We start from the raw sequence: 18868 nt of genomic DNA, 5'->3' as shown, positions 1-18868 counted from the left end.
AAACTTTAGCACAGTACTGCATAAGCAGTGCATCTCTTCAATCCTTGCACATTTTCCATGTTTTTTGTTTCTTTAACAGTTCAAGAAAAGTACCTATTAATCTGCCATAAATCTAGTGAGGTACTAGCTTTCTGAGGCACGCTGAAATTCCAATCAAGTGTTATCAGCCCTGCCAGATCTTTTTTTGTGGATTACAGGACTCCTCTGTCATATGTTATGGAAATGAGAAGGGTGGTTTTGTAGTCCAGCAGGGGAGAACTGAGCAGGGCTGCCAACACTTTGTGGGATTTTATTGCAGAAAAGGCACTATGTTGTCAGCCAAACAGGTTAGGAGCACATTTCCTCTCATTAACAGAATGTTATGCAGACCAACAAAGCATGGAGTATACTATATACTATTGTCTCTGTTCCTTTAGTTTGTATTATGTCTTTGTATTAATATGTTATTTGTTTCTGTTAAGTCATTAGCTGACATTGTGAACAAAATTGTCCAAATGACAAACTCTGGAAAACTTGGAAGTGTAAAGCAAAATAGTCTTCTAATTTCCAATAAAGGTGGTGTAAAAGAAAGTGAGAAACCATTTGATGCCATGAACAACATTGTAGCAAACCTGCTTTTAAATCTCACAAGGTAAGCACCTTAATTTTGATTTAAATGGTTTTCTGTTACTGGGTGTAAGCAAAGATCCAAGTACTTCTCGTGTGTTGTATGCAGTATTTAACAAAAAACTTCTCTATTCCCTTTGGTCTTTTATACACTGCTCAAAAAAAATTGAAGGAATATTTTTTAGTGTCAAGTGTCATTACTGGTAGCACGAGGCGATACCTGGATCCTACAGAGGTTGCACAGGCAGTCCAACTCCTCCAGGATGGCACATCAATATGTGCCATTGCCAGAAGGTTTGCTGTGTCTCCCAGCACAGTCTCAAGAGCATGGAGAAGATTCCAGGAGACAGGCAATTACTCTGAGAGCTGGATAGGGTCATGAGGGTGGCCTAAGGGACCAACGTTCTCTAGTGGGCCCTGTGCTCACTGCCTGGCACCATAAAGCTCGAATGGCATTTGCCATTGAACACCAGAATTGGCAGATCTGCCACTGGCGCCCTGTGCTTTTCACAGTTGAAAGCAGGTTCACCCTGAGCACATGTGACAGACATGAAAAGGTGTGGAGAAGCTGTGGAGGCCTGGTCTGGGGAGGCATATCCATGGAGGAACGCACAGACCTCTACAGGCTAGACAATGGCACCCTGACTGCCATTAGGTATCAGGATGAAATCCTTGGACCCATTGCCAGACCCTACACTGGTGAATTGGGTCCTGGGCTCCTCCTGGTGCACAAAAATGCTCGGCCTCATGTGGCGAGAGTAAGTAGGCAGTTCCTGGAGGATTATGAAATTGATACCACTGAATGGCCCCCACGCTCGCCTGACCTTCATTCAATAGAACACCTTTGGGATATCATGTTTCGGTCCATCCATCCCCGCCAGGTTGCACCTCAGACTGTTCAGGAGCTCATGAAGACACAGCTGATTGACACAGCAGATCACAATGTAAATACAGTTGCCGGTTATCAGCTGCACTTTCCTCACGCTGTCACAAGGAAAGTACTGCCGATAACTGGCAACTGTCACAGAGCAGATCAGCACTGATCATCAGTGCTGAGCAGTTGCACCCAGCAGTGCCTATCAGTGCCCATCATTGCTGCATATCGGTGCAGCATCCTCCGTGCCTCCTCACCAATGCCCATCAGTACAGCCCATCAGTGCTGTTTATCTGTGCCACCTCATCAGTGCTGCGTATCAGTTCAGTCTCATCAACGCACATCAATGAAGGAGAAAAATTACCTGTTTGCTAAATTTTATAATAGAAACAAAAAAATAATTTTTTTTTTCAATTTTTTTTTTGCTCTTTTTTTTGTTTATAGTGCAAAAAATAAAACACACAGTGGCAATTAAATACCACCAAAAGAAAGCTCTATTTTTGTGTGAAAAAAATTATAAAATTTTCATATGGGTACAGTGTTGCATGACCGCGCAATTGCCCTTCAAAGTGCGACAGCACTAAAAGCTGAAAATTGGCCTGGGCATGAAGGGGGTAAAAGTGCCCGGTAGGTAAGTGGTTAAATCATGTTATCATCCCTGTCCAATTCAGCTCTGCGGACTACTGAATGCCACCCCCCCTCAGCTAGGAAGATGAGGAGAGGGAAAGGTGTTCTGTAGTTTTATTCTAGGGTGACAGTGCTATCTCTCCATTGGCACAATACATAAGTGAAAATACAGGAGTAAAATCCTAAAAAAAAACCAAAAAAACAAAACAAATGAAGCCACCACATCTAAGCACTGTAAACTGCAATCTTTAAATGACGACTGAAAATCATCCACACGGTTTATTTTCAATACTCTGGATCCCCTTCTCCATTTAAAATTATCTATACAACATACACATAAGAAAAATCAGGATAGGAAGAAAAATATTTATGCAAAATTCCTAATTAATTTGTCCACATTGAGTATGAAATATTTGTAATTAATTTTTTACTTTGAACTGTGAACAGCTAATAGATTGCATAAAGTGAGCCTTTGCCTGTGTTTTAACAGTTTGCCAAGTCACTGACCCAGATTAAGTATGCAGATCAAGCAACTCAGGAGTCCTTACCTGTGCCGCTGTTCAGGGTCAGTGATTCAAAGTATTGACGCAAGAGTCAACATGAATGACAAGCAACATGCATTTCTGAAGGGCTTAGCAATGGCAGTCCCCATGTTTCTCTCTTCAAATATCTTTCTTTTAAAGATTGTGATTTTGTGAGCTTATAAATTGTATAGATGGTTTCATGAAAGGCCATATCTTTGAGGCAACTCAAGGTCATGATAAACTTTGGAATGTCAAAAATAAGTTACACCATGGAGACAATTAGTTGTTTTTTTTCCTTTTAATTAGGAGAATATTACTATTCACTAGACATACTCCAATAGGAAAGATATTTAAACACCTTTTGCATAGTAACTAATGTAGTTTTAGAAATGCGTATAATTGGTAGTATCTTGCTTTTGGACACCTCACCTGTTTGTTAATCTGTATGCTATGAATACCCTCTCTGCTGTATTGTCTCCTGATTTAAGCTACGAGCCATAAGTGGTCATGATTTGTAAACTCCAACAATGCATTTGCTAATGTATTTCTGATTCCAGTTCCATAGCTCAAATGCTGACCCTTTTTCTCCAGTACTTTCTAAGAGCCAGTTTACACTACATGCGTTTTCAGTGTGCTTTTTTTCCCTGCATCCAAAATGCACAGAAAGTAGGTTATATGGTTGTCAGTGTTATAGTTCACATAAGTACTTCCTGCACTTCAGCATTTTTCCTGCACAAAACTGTACTGGAACATGGTAAAATGCACTGGAACACACATGTCGCTATTTAAATTGAGAAGGGAAAAAGATTAACCGAAACACATCAAAATGCATCTGGACTGCGTTTCTATAGTGTGGACCGGCCTTAAGTGACTGAGGCTGGCTATACATGGTTGAATAAAAGAAAATTGATTTGATTTTCCCCATCCACTTAATCAAGGTGAATAGGGGAATCCCTCCTGCTGCGCTAATGTATTCTGACAATGGGGAGACTTTCTCACCAGTCAGAATATATTGATCAGCACTGGTGGAGTTGGTCATTAGAAATTTTTCAAACGGGCTAGTTGTCCACAAGTCAATCCAACCTGACCCTACTGTACATGGATCAAAATTCAAGCGGTCTCTGCTGAACCAGACAAAATCTGCATGGCCAGTTTAACTCAGATAAAATATGCAAATTAGATGTTCTGACCTCACTCTGTCTTTACTTGCTGCATGCTTGCGCTCGGTCAATGACTTAAAGTATTGTAGCCACAAGTGACTAACAAAGGTCTACTTTTAGCATGAAGTTAGTAATGGCAACCCCAGTATTTTTCATGTAACACATTTTTCTTTTAAGAAAAACACTTCTACACACTGTTTACTAGCTGTGGCTTTTGAAACCCAATATGCGTTCCTAACAAACAAGTCTCTGCGCACATAGGACAGTTACAATGAGATTATCCCAATGACGGGTAGGATTTCCTCTTACTTTGGACTGATTCAACTGAAGAAGAAAAAACGAGGTTTCTGCTATTAGCACCAAACAGATGTTTACATAAAGGTAAAATTAAAAAAACCTAACTGGTCACTATGGGGAAAAAATATAAACGGAATGGTTTATTCTGGTCACTATGGGGAAACAATAAATACAATTTCTTTTTGTTTTAGTAAATCTTCTTCTGTCATCTCTGGAGCAGAAAATGAGTAAATTTCCCCAGAGGGTAGATAGATACCACAATGAAAAGCTGCAGGAGAGCCTAGCCATTCCCAATTCTATTCAAACAAAAATGTTTTAGTTGAGTTGTACTTTAGCACTGTTATCCTGCCAGATGAAGGAGCCATAAGCTCTTGAAAGTTTGCCATTTGTTCTTTTGTTACTGAAACACATTTATATTTGCTTTTATATTTGCATGACAAATTCTAAAAAGTAGCTGAATAAGAAGCTGTGCAGGAGACGGAAGATTACATTTAATGTGTTTGTTTTCCTCCCAGCTCTGCAAGATTTGAAGGGCAGCTTAATATGGATTTGAATGAGATCACCATGAACTTGGTCCCATTCCCTCATTTGCATTATTTGACCTCCAGCGTAACTCCTCTTTATACACTTGCTGATGTGAATATACCTACACGAAGGTGAGGACTCTGAGGCTAAGGCTGTACATTGACCTGTGCCATTCCTCTTGTTGTGCTGTATAACCGTGTATAGCAGTTGTTCTAAGATCTTTATATAGTGCATCCAGAAAGTATTCACAGCGCTTAACTTTTGCCAATTTTATGTTACAGCCTTATTCCAAAATTGATTAAATTAATTTTTTTCCTCAACATTCTACAAACAATACCCCATAATGACAACGTGAAAGAAGTTAATTTTGAAATCTTTGAAATTTATTAAAAATAAAAAAAAACATGTACATAAGTGTTCACAGCCTTTGCCATGACACTCAAAATTGAGCTCTGGTGCATCCTGTTCCCACTGATCATCCTTGAGCTGTTTCCACAAGTTGCTTGGAGTCCACTTGTGGAAAATTCAGTTGATTGGGCATGATTAGGAAAGGCATAAACCTGTCTATATAAGGTCCCACAGTTAACAGTGCATGTCAGAGCACAAACCAAGCTATGCAGTCCAAGGAATTGTCTGTCTGTAGAACTCCGAGACAGGATTGTAGCAAGGCACAGATCTGGGGAAGGGTACAGAAAAATGTCTGCAGCATTGAAGGTCCCAAGGAGCACAGTTGCCTCCATCATCCATAAATGGAAGAAGTTTGGAACCACCAGGAATCTTCCTAGAGCGGGCCATCCGGCCAAAATGAGCGATCGAAGGAGAAGGGCCTTAGCCAAGGAAGTAACTAAGCCCAATGGTCACTTTGAAAGAGCGCCAGCATTTCTCTGTGGAGAGAGAACCTTCCAGAAGAACAACCATCTCTGCAGCACTCCACCAATCAGGCCTGTATGGTAGAGTGGCCAGACGGAAGCCACTCCTCAGTAAAAGGCAAATGGCAGCCCGTCTGGAATTTGCCAAAAGGCACCTGAGGGACTCTCAGACCATGAGAAACAAAACGCTCTGGTCTGATGAAACAAAGATTGAACTCTTTGGCCTGAATTCCAAGTGTCATGTCTAGAGGAAACCAGGCACCGCTCACCACCTGGCCAATACCATCCCTACAGTGAAGCATGGTGGTGGCAGCATCATGCTATGGGGATGTTTTTCAGCAGCAGGAACTGGGAGACTAGTCAGGATTGAAGGAAAGATGAATGCAGCAATATACAGAGACATCCTTGATGAAAACCTGTTCCAGAGCGCTCTGGACCTTAGATGGGGGCGACGATTCATCTTTCACCAGGACAATGACCCCAAACACACAGCCCAACTCTATGAATGTCCTGGAGTGGTCCATCTAGAGCCCAGACTTCAACCCGATTGAACATCTCTGGAGAAATCTGAAACCGGCTGTGCACCCGATGCTCCCCATCCAACCTGATGGAACTTGAGAGGTACTGAAAAGAAGAATGGGAGAAATTGTCCAAAAATAGGTGTGCCAAGCTTGTAGCATCATACTCAAAATGGCTTGAGGCTGTAATTGGTGCAAAGGTGATTCAACAAAGTATTGAGCAAAGACTGCAACTACTTATGTATTTTTATTTTTAATAAATTGCAAAGATTTCAAAATGAACTTCTTTCACGCTATCATGGGGTATTGTTTGTAGTTTGTAATTTACGTTAATCCATTTTGAATAAGGCTGAAACAAAATGTGGCAAAAGTTAAGCGCTGTCAATACTTTCTGGATGCAGTGTAGCTCCCTCTGTCATGTCACAGCTCTCTTGCAATCCCTAGATGGCAGCTGTGACAGCTCGATCTGGAAATTAGACTTTTAAAGGTAAAATAAAACGTTGCAAAGTTTTTTCCTGTTGCATTTATCAGTGTGTGTGTGTGTTTCTTTTACTTTAAATGGTCCTCTGTTTAACCCTTATTAACCCTTAATATACTCTAATCAGCCATAATTAACTCCTTATTCTCCTTCTCCATTTAACTATTTTCCTTCTGATTTTTTTTTTTTTTGTTCATTTCCATTTTATAAACTTTTAGTAATTAAAACTTTTTTTGTTTGCTTTGTTCGTTAATATTTTTACACCTTTTAACATATATATTTACATGTTTCACTTTAGAAATTAAATACATTTATTTAAAATTTTGCGCTTTTTTTTTTAAAAATAACTTTTCAATGCTTTGTACCGGAATCATAATTTTAGTGTCCTTTTAAACAGGACAATTTACAGAATACAATGTGCACTTATAATACAAAATACATTCACACTGAGCTGAGCTTTTTTCAGGCATTTTCTTCAAGTGTTATTTTACAGCGTTTTTGAGCGTTTTTTTTTTTTTTAGCAGATATGCAAATATTATAGGTGTTTTTGCTGTGGCTAATAGAAATAGTTGCTGTTTGAGCTGAAACCGCCTGAAGAAATGCTTGAAAAAACACTTATTTCTACTGTTCAGGTGTTTTCTATTTAAGACTATGGGGGAAAAAAACGCTAAGATTTGCCTGAAAATTTTTCATGAAAAGAAAGTTTTGTTTTTTATAGAACAGGTTTACATAGTAGGGAGTCTGAATTTATTGAGTTTACTGTATGTGTCTTTTTTGGGCTTTTCATATTTTGGTCACTTTGGTGTTTATTGAGTTTCCTTTAGGAGTCTGGCCTGTTTGTCACACACAATCAAAATTATATGAGTGTGATATTTTGTTTAGTGTGCTTCCTTTCCAAGCATTGTTACGAAGGTAAATTGAAAATTAGGTACTACCCTTCTTACTGAACAGTATATGCTTCAGCTGGCCATAGATGGATTGAAATTCATCCATTTCAGCAGGGACTGTCCAAATTTTAATCCATGTGCAAGCTGTTTGTACAGAAGTCGATCTCTCGACTAACTTCTGTACAACCAGCCTATTGGAAAATGTTTGCTTGATCAGTGCCGGCTGCTTCAGCAGGTGGTGCTGATGAGTATATTCTGGCAGCCTGGAAGCCTCCCGGCTGTAAGAATGCAATTTCAAGTGTATGGATGGAAGAATTGATTCATTTTCTTTTGTTAAACCGTCTGGTTGAATGAAAGAAAGTGGATCATGTTTGGCCAGCTTACGATCTTCCTTAGTGAGATTTAAGCTTTTTAAAGTGACCCTGTCATTACAGGCCTATAGTGGTTGCTGTTGTAAAAACATTACAGACAATTGAATGACTGTCTGGCATCAAAAATTTGAGTCACTGACCAGGAACAAACTTACTAAAAAGGAATTTAGGAAAAATGCCAGAATTTCTTATCTCTATATGTTTCATCAGCACAACAACTGGGCAACTTGTTTTTTCAAAAAGAAAGTGGTCAGCAACAACAGCCTCTGTGATTTTCTCATGACAAGTTTCTTTTAACCAGGCCCCCTACTGGCAAATTGATATGCCATAAGAGTCCTTCTGCATAAAACAGGAAAAGACTGCACTGAACAATTGCTCTAAACATTGGGAACATTTCCAGAGGGCACATATAACAGAACAAGTTAAATGAATGTTTATACATTACAGTATTTTGCTGCCATTTTGAGAATATAGCAAAACACTGCATTTACTGTTATTACATGTTTTTGCACAGGTTGGACCAAATGTTCTCTGATGCCTTTAACAAAGATCATCAGTTAATTCGAGCTGACCCGAAGCATAATCTTTACCTTGCCTGTGCTTTGATGGTGAGAGGAAACGTTCATATTTCTGATGTTCGCAGGAATATTGAAAGGTTGGTGTAAACTAACACCTCCGAAAATAAAAAGTTCTCTGGTGTAAACCCCACAAGGACCCTAATCACATAGACATTTTGTGCTAGAATTTGCATTGTGTTGTGCGTCAGACTTATGTAGGAGTCAACAAGCATTTTGGAGAATCCAAGCAACATATACATCCAGCTTTCACAATTTTTAAAGCTAAAAAAAAGCTGACAGCTGTAGAGTTTTTTTCATTCGTTCAGCCCTGACTTGTTTTTGCATTCTAAAGGGGCAGACGAAATTTTAGGAGTAAAGTTGAAGCCACATATACAAATAAGACGGCTACATCAAACCAAAAGGCCACAGAGGTATGAATATGAAATCAATCCGAGGAGTGAAGTTCCGATTTAAAGGCTACATTCACCCTCTACTATAAAATAATAAATGCACACTTTTTGCATGTTTAAAAATGTGCATTTTTTTTTTTTTTTTGTAACAGGAGCCTGCAAAGTATTACACCCATGATCAGCACGTTTCATTACAGCAAAAAGACATTCTTGCCTTCTTTTCACTACCCAACCATCCCGTTTAGTCACTGGGAGTGAAAGTACAATCCTGTGTGAGCTACATGGCACTGGAGTTGTACTTTACACAGGTTATGGACTGGAAGGCTGGCAGCGGCACATGGGTGAAAAAAATGCACATGTATGCTGGATGAGGATTACATCAAACCCGTTAGTTTGCACTAAGTGAACAAAGCACAAGTATTTTTCTAAGGGCCGTGTAAAAATGCAGTATGACTACTCTGAGAAATCACTCCCGGATCTTAAGTTTGATCTGTTTGCTGTTTGACTGATGCCAGTATTGTTCTTATAACCAAAGCACACCCTGGCTCAGCTGTCACATTCCTCAAAATACTATTGCAAAGAGTGGTATGAACTGTAAATTGAAACAAACTATGAGTGTAGACGTCATAAACAATGCATCACACAGGATGGTTATCATGAAGTCCTGTGCAACTTTCAATGCCAGAAATCACTGCTTATCTCATTATCTTAAGTCCCTGTTACACATATTTATTAAGAATAAAATGGGGATTACTTGCATTGCCAGAGTCCATGACAAAGAACACACAATATAGAATGTAGCACAACATACTTGCACAATTTTGCAAAGCACAAGGGACACATACATGCTTGCTAGAATTTACTGCCTGCAAATGTTTTTCCTGGGCAGAGAAATGGGCTGAGAATGGATATAAGAAGCCTCCTAAAATCCTTTTAGCGGTGCTGGCAGAGCAAGCAGTTTGGTTGGAGGGGTAGAGACAAAGATCTATGAGATTGAGCCTCCTGACATTATTTCAGCTGTGCAGGCTCCTTTCTTGACCAGGTGAAAAGGACATAATTGGATGGCAGCAAATGGGTTTTTTTTTTTTGTTTTTGTTTTCTAACAAACCCTCTCCTCTGTGAAAATGAGTGGTTGGCAACCCAAACCCAAATATCTGGAATAAGTCTGTGGGAATAGTTACCAAGAGCTTCAGCTTGTAAGTAACAGCATAAGCTGACCGCTTGCACCTTTTTTACAACTGTTGGCAGTTCCAGTGACTCCACCGCCACCATGAAGTGGCTATGCAAATAGCAATGTTTTTAGAGCTATTGTGTACACCTAGTATACCCAAGCAGCAATGTCCAGGCCTGCTGATAGATCATTTGACCCCTGCTGGCTCATAGTCAGAAGGATGTAGTAGATATCCAGAAAGCAGAGATCACTAAGAGGGGCTCTGGATTTTGTAGGATCTGCATGTGACTGGAAAAGCTGCAAAAGGACTGCTTGTTGGCCCATTTGTATGTCCAGTAAGGAGCAAGGTCAACTTATACTGGAAGAGTAGAGATTTACATATAAACACAACTCCCCATATCTGTGGATCCATTCATTGTTGCAGGTTTTCCTGAAGGTAGACTCTACTTATCATTTTTTTCATTATATGCTCAGTTCGAATTGCCAATGCAATGGATTCAGATGCCCTGTTTTGTGTTCCCTTTTAAATTAACATTACCTTAGAGTTCAGTTATTTGTATAAAGCCCAAACATGTTGAATTCCTTCACATTTAACACATTTTTTTCATTTTCTCTAGGCCCCATTCACATGTCTCTGCTCCTACTGTCATGTATTTTTCTTTTAGTGCATTTTGCATGTATTTTTTCATGCATTTTTATGAGTTTTCATGCACTTCCATAGACTCTCAACAGGATAGAAACTGCAGGTAAATGCATATCATATCAGACATGCTTCATTTGTTACAACAGAGCATGCAGATGTGAATAGCCTCATTGGAATCAATGTATTTTCATGACACATTCATTTTTTTGTGCTGCAAAATGCACATGAAAGCACACAGGTGTCTACTACGCTTTAAAATAGTTGTTTAAACCTAGTATAACATTTTTGGCAGTCTTTTAGTAGATTTCAATGATTTTTGGTCCAGATGGAAAAGTCTGTTGTGATTGACGACTTTAGATGCCATCTATTAAAAAAACAAAAAATGCATGAAAGTTGTGTGTGTGTTTATGTATGTATGTATATAGATCTATAGATATAATTTTTTTTTTTTTTTTTAATTCAGGCTGAAACCCTCACTACAGTTCGTCTCTTGGAACCAAGAAGGGTGGAAAACTGGGATGTGTTCTGTCCCACCAGTTGGCCATTCCCATTCATTGTTGGCACTAGCCAATAACACATGTGTGAAACCAGCATTTATAGACCTCAGAGAGAGGTTTATTAGGCTGTACAGAAAGAAGGTACATTTAACAATCCATATAGTGTGTGTTTTTTAAAGTTTTTTTTTTTTCTGCAGTGTATGCTAGGCGTATATAAACACGTTTTTTACAGGGTTAATTTCTGATAAACTTTTCATTTTTGCAGGCTCATCTTCACCATTACCTACAAGTTGACGGCATGGAGCAGAGCTGTTTTTCAGAGGCTCTAACATCATTATCCTCATTAATAGAAGAGTACAACCAACTGGATGCCACCAAAGGGTTATATATGCCAAACCCTCCTCGACTTAACATAGCCGTTTGACATTTATTTTCTATCCTTACGTTTTGCAATTTCTTTTTTTTTTAATTCTGCAATTGAAAGTCTTATACATATGTACCAGAGTAATCTGATACAGATGCATTAACATGCATGCTCTGTAAAAGTTGAGGGATGTAAATGAGGAGATTGCCTTTATTAACTTGACAAATTCCAGTAAGGAAGATTGGAACATGCATGACTCCTCCTCTTTTAAAAAGAGGAGAGCCTCCAGTAACGGAAGCTGAGAGGTACATAAATCTCAGCAATATAGTTTTAAGGAGATTCAGCCTATTGGACTTCATCTACAATGAGAGATTATTTTTGCACTTCGGTGAACTGTCTATAACTTTTTTTTGTTTGTTTTTTCTATTCTTTGAATGTGCCTATACCCTTTACATGTGTTTATGTAAGTACTGGCGCATACCTGAGTATAGGGGAGCACAGCTATTCATGTCTATAGGCAGCTATACACGGCACCTGAGCTTCCTGGGAGAAATACACCAGAATTTGTTTCAACTGCTCATGTGTCGGAGCCCTAATTCTTTAAAGGCTTTGTGTTGGACACATGCATTTTTCCATAGGATTCAGCCATACCGGCAGGTACGAACTGTGGGGGAGAATTACTAGGGCTCCATGCGTACTAGCGGTTTTTGTAAGCTCAAAAAACGCTGGAAAAAATGCTGCATAAACACCGCTGATAATAGCGGTTCTTAGTAGCGTTTCAGAGTGTTAGCGTTTTATTAGTGTTCTTACAGTACGTGGTGAAGGGAGAAAAAAAGCTGTGTTTTAGTAGCATTTAGCAGCGTTTATGAGCATTTAGCATTTTTTTCTGCTGGAAAAACGCTACACAAGCAATTTTGTTTCTGCTTCTAGATCCTGAAGCTCAAAAAATGCTCATAGCCTAAAGTAGTGTGCATGGACACATAGAATAACACTATTTAGCTTCTAGGAGCAGAAAGAAAAATGCAAATAACAGCTTCTAGGAGCTTAAAAAAAATGCTAGTATGCATAGGGCCTAAAACTGATGCACTCCGGAATCTGGTGCAGCTGTGCATGATAGCCAATCAGCTTTTAACTTCAGCTTGTAAAATTAAGCTTTGGCATTAAAATCTGCAAGCCGATTGGTTTCTATAGAGAGCTGCACCAGATATTGCACTCTGCAGTTTTGGTAAATAACCCCCCACTGTGTCTCCGTTCTTTAATCTTGGTTTAGATATGTTGGGTTTCAGATAGTTGCTTGTTTTATTTTATTTTTTCAGGAAGATAAGTACCGGTAGGGTATTCACAGTTACCCATGCAAGGAAGCGGTGTTCAGAATGTTTCAGGTGGTGCTTCTATAAAATACTGGACTTTCAGTGTAGAATGTTACTGAACACTTGTATGTACACGGATGTCAGATGCAGGGCCAAGCAACGCTTAAAGTAGAACAATTATTGTAATGGTTTACCACTCCAGGAATGCTGCATACAGGGTTTGGAGTCAACAGAAAGCATCACAAAGCTTGAAAAATACAGAGGTATATCGATATCTGGCTTGCTGCCCACAGTCAGACCCATCAGTTAAGGAGAGCTGGGTGGTTCAGTTTACAATACATCATGTCTTAATATTGCAACTGAGTTAAATTACAATTATTTTTTAACACACTATTGTGAAAGGTACTGATCATTTTGAATAGTTTCACATGTACAAACTGGATTCTCTTTGTGAGATTTAATGACAAACAAAAGTACATTTTCTGTATGCAATTTGTATATATATATTTTTGAAACCTGTTTTAAAAAAAAAATACTATATTTAAATTTTGTCAAATAAGATTGTAGTTATAAACAATATGTAATAGCTTTATTTTTATTGATAAATTCACATAATTGAATATACTGATTTTTAAGGAGTCTTCTCTTTTGTATATTCTTATTAATGCAATTAGACCTGTTAAAGGGGTATTTTGAGGTCATAAAGAGAGTTATTTGCTGTTTAATATAAATTTTATATACGTGGATATTGTTTGTTTATTACAATTGATTATTTCTTAAAAATCCATGGTAACCTTTAGGAACATAAGTAACAAATTCACAAATTATATACTAACACAATAAATATGTTTAATCAATTTGTATTTTAAGAAGAACTACCAGAACAAATATGGGAGCTGACATCTCCTGGGAATACTAGGCCTGGGTGTCATGGTGATGTTTTTGCTCTCATTCTTTTGATTTACTGTCCTGTATCAGGTAAAAAATAATGAATTCTGACTGTTCTTCTTTATTTGCAACATGCTTGCCCTTGGTCCATGACTTTAAAACCAGTCAGAACTAAATAGCTAGCCTTTTCAGAAGCAGGCCAACATTGGTAGCTCCCATATTTCATTAGGTGTTTTCTATCTAAGCTATAGCCTTTGAAGTAGAATTCTGGTCACACCCTAACTACTCTTAAAAGTAAAGTGAATGTATCCCACGCCTCTAACAATTTATAAAATATATATTGTGCACCATGTAAAATATGCTAAAAGGTATTGGCTGCTAGCAATGTAATTATGTTCCCACAACCAACACAACTATAAAAAAGAAAAAAATATAATGCTGCACCTCCCACTCAAAGATTATTATTATACATTATATAGCGCCAAAAGGTTTGCTCAGCGCTGTACATTATAGTGGGGGACAGTACATGAGACAATACAGTAACAAGACAAAACATGATGGGTTCGAGGGACTTACTCTTTCGAGCTTACAATCTAGGAGGGAGGGGATAGTGGTACAGGAGGAAGTGGCTGTGGGGGATGGAGTAGTAAGAGGAGTGTAGAGTGTAGATCAGCAATTAGGTGAGGGTGGGGTAGGCTTCCCTGAAGAGGTGGGTTTTCAGGGTGCGCCTGAAGGTGAGGAGGGAAGGTGACAGTCTGATGGATTGGGGTAGAGAGTTCCAGAGGATGGGGGAAGTCCTGCAGTTGGGCGTGGGAGGTGGAGACCAGGGAGCTAGAAAGTAGGAGGTCTTGTGAGGAGCGAAGATTACGGGTAGGGTGGTATTTGGGTATCGGGTCGGTGAGGTAGTTTGGGGCAGCGTTATGAATGGCTTTGTATGTCAGTGTTAGTAGTTTGAATTTAATGCGTTGGGCAATCGGAAGGCAGTGGAGGGAATTACAGAGGGGGGTGGCAGAAGAGGAACGGTTGGTAAGGTGGATGAGTCTGGCCGCTGAGTTCAGGATAGACTGAAGCCGGGATAGTCTGTGATGAGGAGGGAGTTGCAGTAGTCGAGTCGTGAGATAATAAGGGAGTGAACGAGCTGTTTAGTAGTGTCTGGGGTTAGGTACGAACGTATTTTGGAGATGTTGCGGAGGTGGAGTCTGCATGAGTTTGCCAACGATTGGACATGGGGTTGGAAGGACAGGTTTGAGTCAAGAGTGGCACCTAGGACTTTGGCTTGCGGGGTGGGAGTGATGGTGGCATTGTTGGTCGTGATGGAGAGGGTGGGGTGGGGGGCACAGGCTGGGGGGAAAATTAGGAGCTCAGTTTTGGAAAGGTTCAATTTGAGGAAATGGAGCGACATCCAAGATAACAATGCAATATGTGAATCTATAAGACTAATTAAACATGGACATTCTGACTAACCTGTGTAAAAAAGATCTGTTTAATTACCTATTTTCAGGCCGCTCCAGTGATGTGATCTACTCTTCTTTGTCAGGTTGTGCCAGTGGCAGGGGAGGGAGCGCCGACAATGGATGAGCCAATGGGATGTCGCTGCTCAGGCAATACTAACCATTGTCGAGCGTTTTCTCCATCCCCATTCTGCTGCTGGTCGACACAGAATATAATTTGACCTGATGGAAGTGGCCTGAAAATAGGTAAGTATGCAGATCTCTTCTTATACAGGGTAGTCAGAATAGGTGTTGGGAGGGGAGAGGAAGCATTTTTAAAAGTAGTTAGAGTTTAATTGGAATTCTGCTTTAACTTCAACTATAAACCTATTTAATAATTGAAGAAGACTATTTGTCATATCATATTAAATATATATGATTTATATATTGCACACACAATGCATGTCAGACATGAGGAAAGTCAAAACTTGGCCATTAAAAGCATTTTACTCCTACTGAGTTAATCAAGCAAACTGCCAGAAGCTGCCGGGAAACTGCAGAGAAGCTCTGCTTGCTTCCCAGTGGATCATTCATTTCTACATGTATTGACTCTACCAGCTGTCACATGAATATGACACGATGCTGTACTCCAGCATGCTCTTGAACTTAGTAGTGTATTCATATCTGAATGGTGACCGTATTAAACTAGTATTTATCAACAGTGGGTGCCATATGTGAATCCAAATTGACATTGTTGATATTTTTTAAAAATAACTAAAAAGCAGCATGAGAACATAAATAGATAACTAAATAGCAGTTTCAACTACTTTCCTTTCCATGAAAGAGGAGGGTAATTCCAGTAGAGTACTTTTAAAATCTTGTGTCTGCACCCACTGCTCTCAACTACATTTCAAATTAACTGTACAGCCTAAAAGTATCCAATGCACAGGATTAACATTGTACTACAGTTAAGCTGTGTACACACTATAAGAAAATCGTGTCAACGATTCACAGCAAGTCGAACCCGAGGATGGTACTAATTGTATGAAAATTCTCAAACGACAAAGGCTTTTTCATTGTTTTGACGTAGAAATGTAGCGTAGATTAATGTTGTCTATTGTTTCTGATCATACGCAGTCATTCGTATCCTATTTTTCTTGTACGAACACAGTACACATTAAATGAAAATCACTAGTTTGTCCCTTCAGAAATTTCCGTTTGGAAAGTCTGAATTGGACGTCGAAAGTTGTATACACACTATATGAAAATCGAACGATCGTTCGTCGTACTGAATTTTTCCTTCTATATTGTTATAGTGTCTACCCAGCTTAAGAAAAATATTAATTTCCCCAGGTTTTCAGCAGTTAGGAGGATACGTTTTTCAGAAAGTGTAAGATGCTTATAATGTTTTCATTTTTATACATATAATTATAATCAAAACTTGTTATAAATTTAAATACAAATAGTGTTAGACAGTCCTTTTTAAACATGCAGCCTGGCCTCACAAACCTTTTGTTTTTTAAAATGATTGCCAAGGACTGATTGCAGTAACTTTGACTTCAAAGCAATACACATGTGGCTGGGACTTCATTGCAAACTTAGATAAATACAGAAACGTGCATACAAAATCTTAAAATCAGAAGAATCTATAGTGTATGTATGTGTATATATATTCACACACACTATATGGCCAAAAGTATTGGGACACCCTTCTAAATCATGGGTTTGGGTGTTCCAATCACCTCCATAGGCACAGGTGTATAAAATCAAGCACCTAGGCATGCAGACTGCTTCTACAAACATTTGTGAATGAATGGGTCACTCTCAAGAGCTCAGTGAATTCAACCATGGTACCATGATAGGTTGCCACCTGTGCAATAAGTCCATCCATGAAATTTCCTTGCTACTAGATATTCCACAGTCAACTGTTAGTGGTATTACAACAAAGTGGAAGCAACTGGGAACAACAGTAATGCAGCCACCAAGTGGTAGGCCACGTGAAATGACAAAGCAGGGTCTGTGCATGCTGAAGAGCACAGTGTGCAGAAGTTGCCAACTGTTTGCACAGTCAATAGCTAAAAACCTCCAAACTTTGTGTGACCTTCAAATTAGCACAACAACAGTGCGTAGAGAGCTTCATAGAATGGGTGTCCATGGCTGAGCAGCTGCATCCAAGCCTTACATCACCAAGTGCAATGCAAAGCATCGGATGCAGTGGTGTAAAGCACACCGCCACTGGACTCTAGAGCAGTGGAGATGTGGTCTCTGGAGTGATGAATCCCGCTTCTCTGTCTGGCAATCTTATGGACATGTTTGGGTTGCCAGTGGAACGGTACTTGCATGACGGCATTGTACCAAATGTAAAGTTTGGTGAAGGAGGGATTATGGTGTGGGGTTGTTTTAAAGAGGTTGGGCTTGGCCCCTTAGTTCCAGTAAAGGGAACTCTTAAGGTGTCAGCATACCAAGACATTCTGGACAATTTCATGCTCCCAACTTTGTGGGAACAGTTTGGGGATGGCCCCTTCCTGTTCCAACATGACTGCACCAGTGCACAAAGCAAGGTTCACAAAGACATGGATGAGTGAGTTTGGGGTAGAAGAACTTGACTGGCCTGCACAGAGTCCTTATCTCAACCCGATAGAACACCTTTCGGATGAATTAGAGTGGAGACTGCAAGCCAAGCCTTCTCGTCCGACATCAGTGCCTGACCTCACAAATGCGATTCTGGAAGAATGGTCAAACATTCCCATAGACATGCTTCTAAACCTTGTGGACAGCCTTCCCAGAAGAGTTGAAGCTGTTATAGCTGCAAAGGGTGGTACAACTCAATATTGAACCCTACGGACTAAGACTGGGATGCCATTAAAGTGCATGTGCGTGTAAAGGCAGGCGTCCCAATAGTTTTGGCAATATAGTGTATCATGGCTAATCAAGCAAAGATTTTATAATCCTTGTAAAAATAGCTTGGGAAAGAATATATCACTATTTTTTCCACATGTCTCATTAAATCTCAATATAGGTTGCTTTACAAATACATTACTCAGGGATAATTGCCACATTTCAAACAGTTGTCTTCCTTAGCGGTGCATATGGTATATTATATGATACAAAGACCAAGGGGAACATGAGCCATGAGTGTTAAAATTTATAGAGCGATGCCTTCACCTAACCCCCACAGAAGCCTACCTAACACCACTACTGCTGTCACAAGGTTCTGCAACAATTGGATTCTATGGGGTTGATTTTCTAAAACTGGAGAGTGGTACAGCTGTGCATGGTAGCCAATCAACGTCTAACTTCAGCTTGTTCAATTTAAGGCCTGGAAGCTGTTTGGTTTCTATGCAGGGCTGCACCAGATTTTGCACCATGTAGTTTTAGTAAATCAACCCTTATGTAGTTTTTCCCAAAATTTTCATTCAGTCTGTCAGCGCCTCTAGAGGCATCAAGGATCATGGTATATTCTTTCACAAGCTATATTTACAAGGGCTATAAAAACCTTGCTTGATTAGCTGTGATATATTTGCTGTATATTTTAAATCTTATGATTTTAGGATTTTGTATGCAGGTTGCTTGTACGCAGGTGCGTATAAAGTCGCAGCCACATGTGTATGATTTGAAGTTTATTTTAGGACTGTGTTAAGTCTTTGTGCATACCCCACATTCGGTCCTTGGCAATTGTTTTAAAAATAGGGTTGAGAGGCCAGGCTGCAGTTTTAAAGATCTGTCATGCATGATTTGTATTTACGATTTGTATTTACATACATATACATTTTTATTTAATAAAGAATTCTTTTGATTTTAAGATCTGGTATATACATTACTGTATTTATCTAACGTGCTTATAAAGTCCCAGCCACATGCG

At 39.3% G+C, this 18868-nt stretch overlaps 1 protein-coding gene across 6 annotated transcripts in view; it reads left to right on the top strand.

Annotated features, from left to right (window-relative positions):
- LOC149457562 (tubulin epsilon chain-like) overlaps positions 1 to 13434 on the top strand; it is a 41267-nt gene extending 27833 nt beyond the window's left edge. For 5 of the 6 annotated variants that reach the window (XM_089683549.1, XM_089683551.1, XM_089683550.1 and 2 more), the window contains 5 exons: positions 462 to 631; positions 4604 to 4744; positions 8251 to 8391; positions 10981 to 11155; positions 11280 to 13434. In XM_089683549.1, coding sequence (XP_089539675.1) covers positions 462 to 631; positions 4604 to 4744; positions 8251 to 8391; positions 10981 to 11155; positions 11280 to 11438 — 786 coding nt within the window. In that variant the 3' untranslated portion in view covers positions 11439 to 13434. The remainder of the gene's footprint in view (positions 1 to 461; positions 632 to 4603; positions 4745 to 8250; positions 8392 to 10980; positions 11156 to 11279) is intronic. The other variant, XR_016313607.1, reaches the window with a different exon arrangement.
- The last annotated feature ends 5434 nt before the right edge of the window (positions 13435 to 18868 follow it).

Source organism: Staurois parvus, unplaced genomic scaffold (genome assembly GCF_062004578.1).
Source record: "Staurois parvus isolate SC_StPar_1 unplaced genomic scaffold, SC_StPar_1.0 ptg000314l, whole genome shotgun sequence".
In the NCBI taxonomy this organism is placed as follows: domain Eukaryota; kingdom Metazoa; phylum Chordata; class Amphibia; order Anura; family Ranidae; genus Staurois; species Staurois parvus.
The sequence above is the reverse complement of the archived record's forward strand: the minus strand, read 5'-3'. Positions and strand labels throughout refer to the sequence as shown.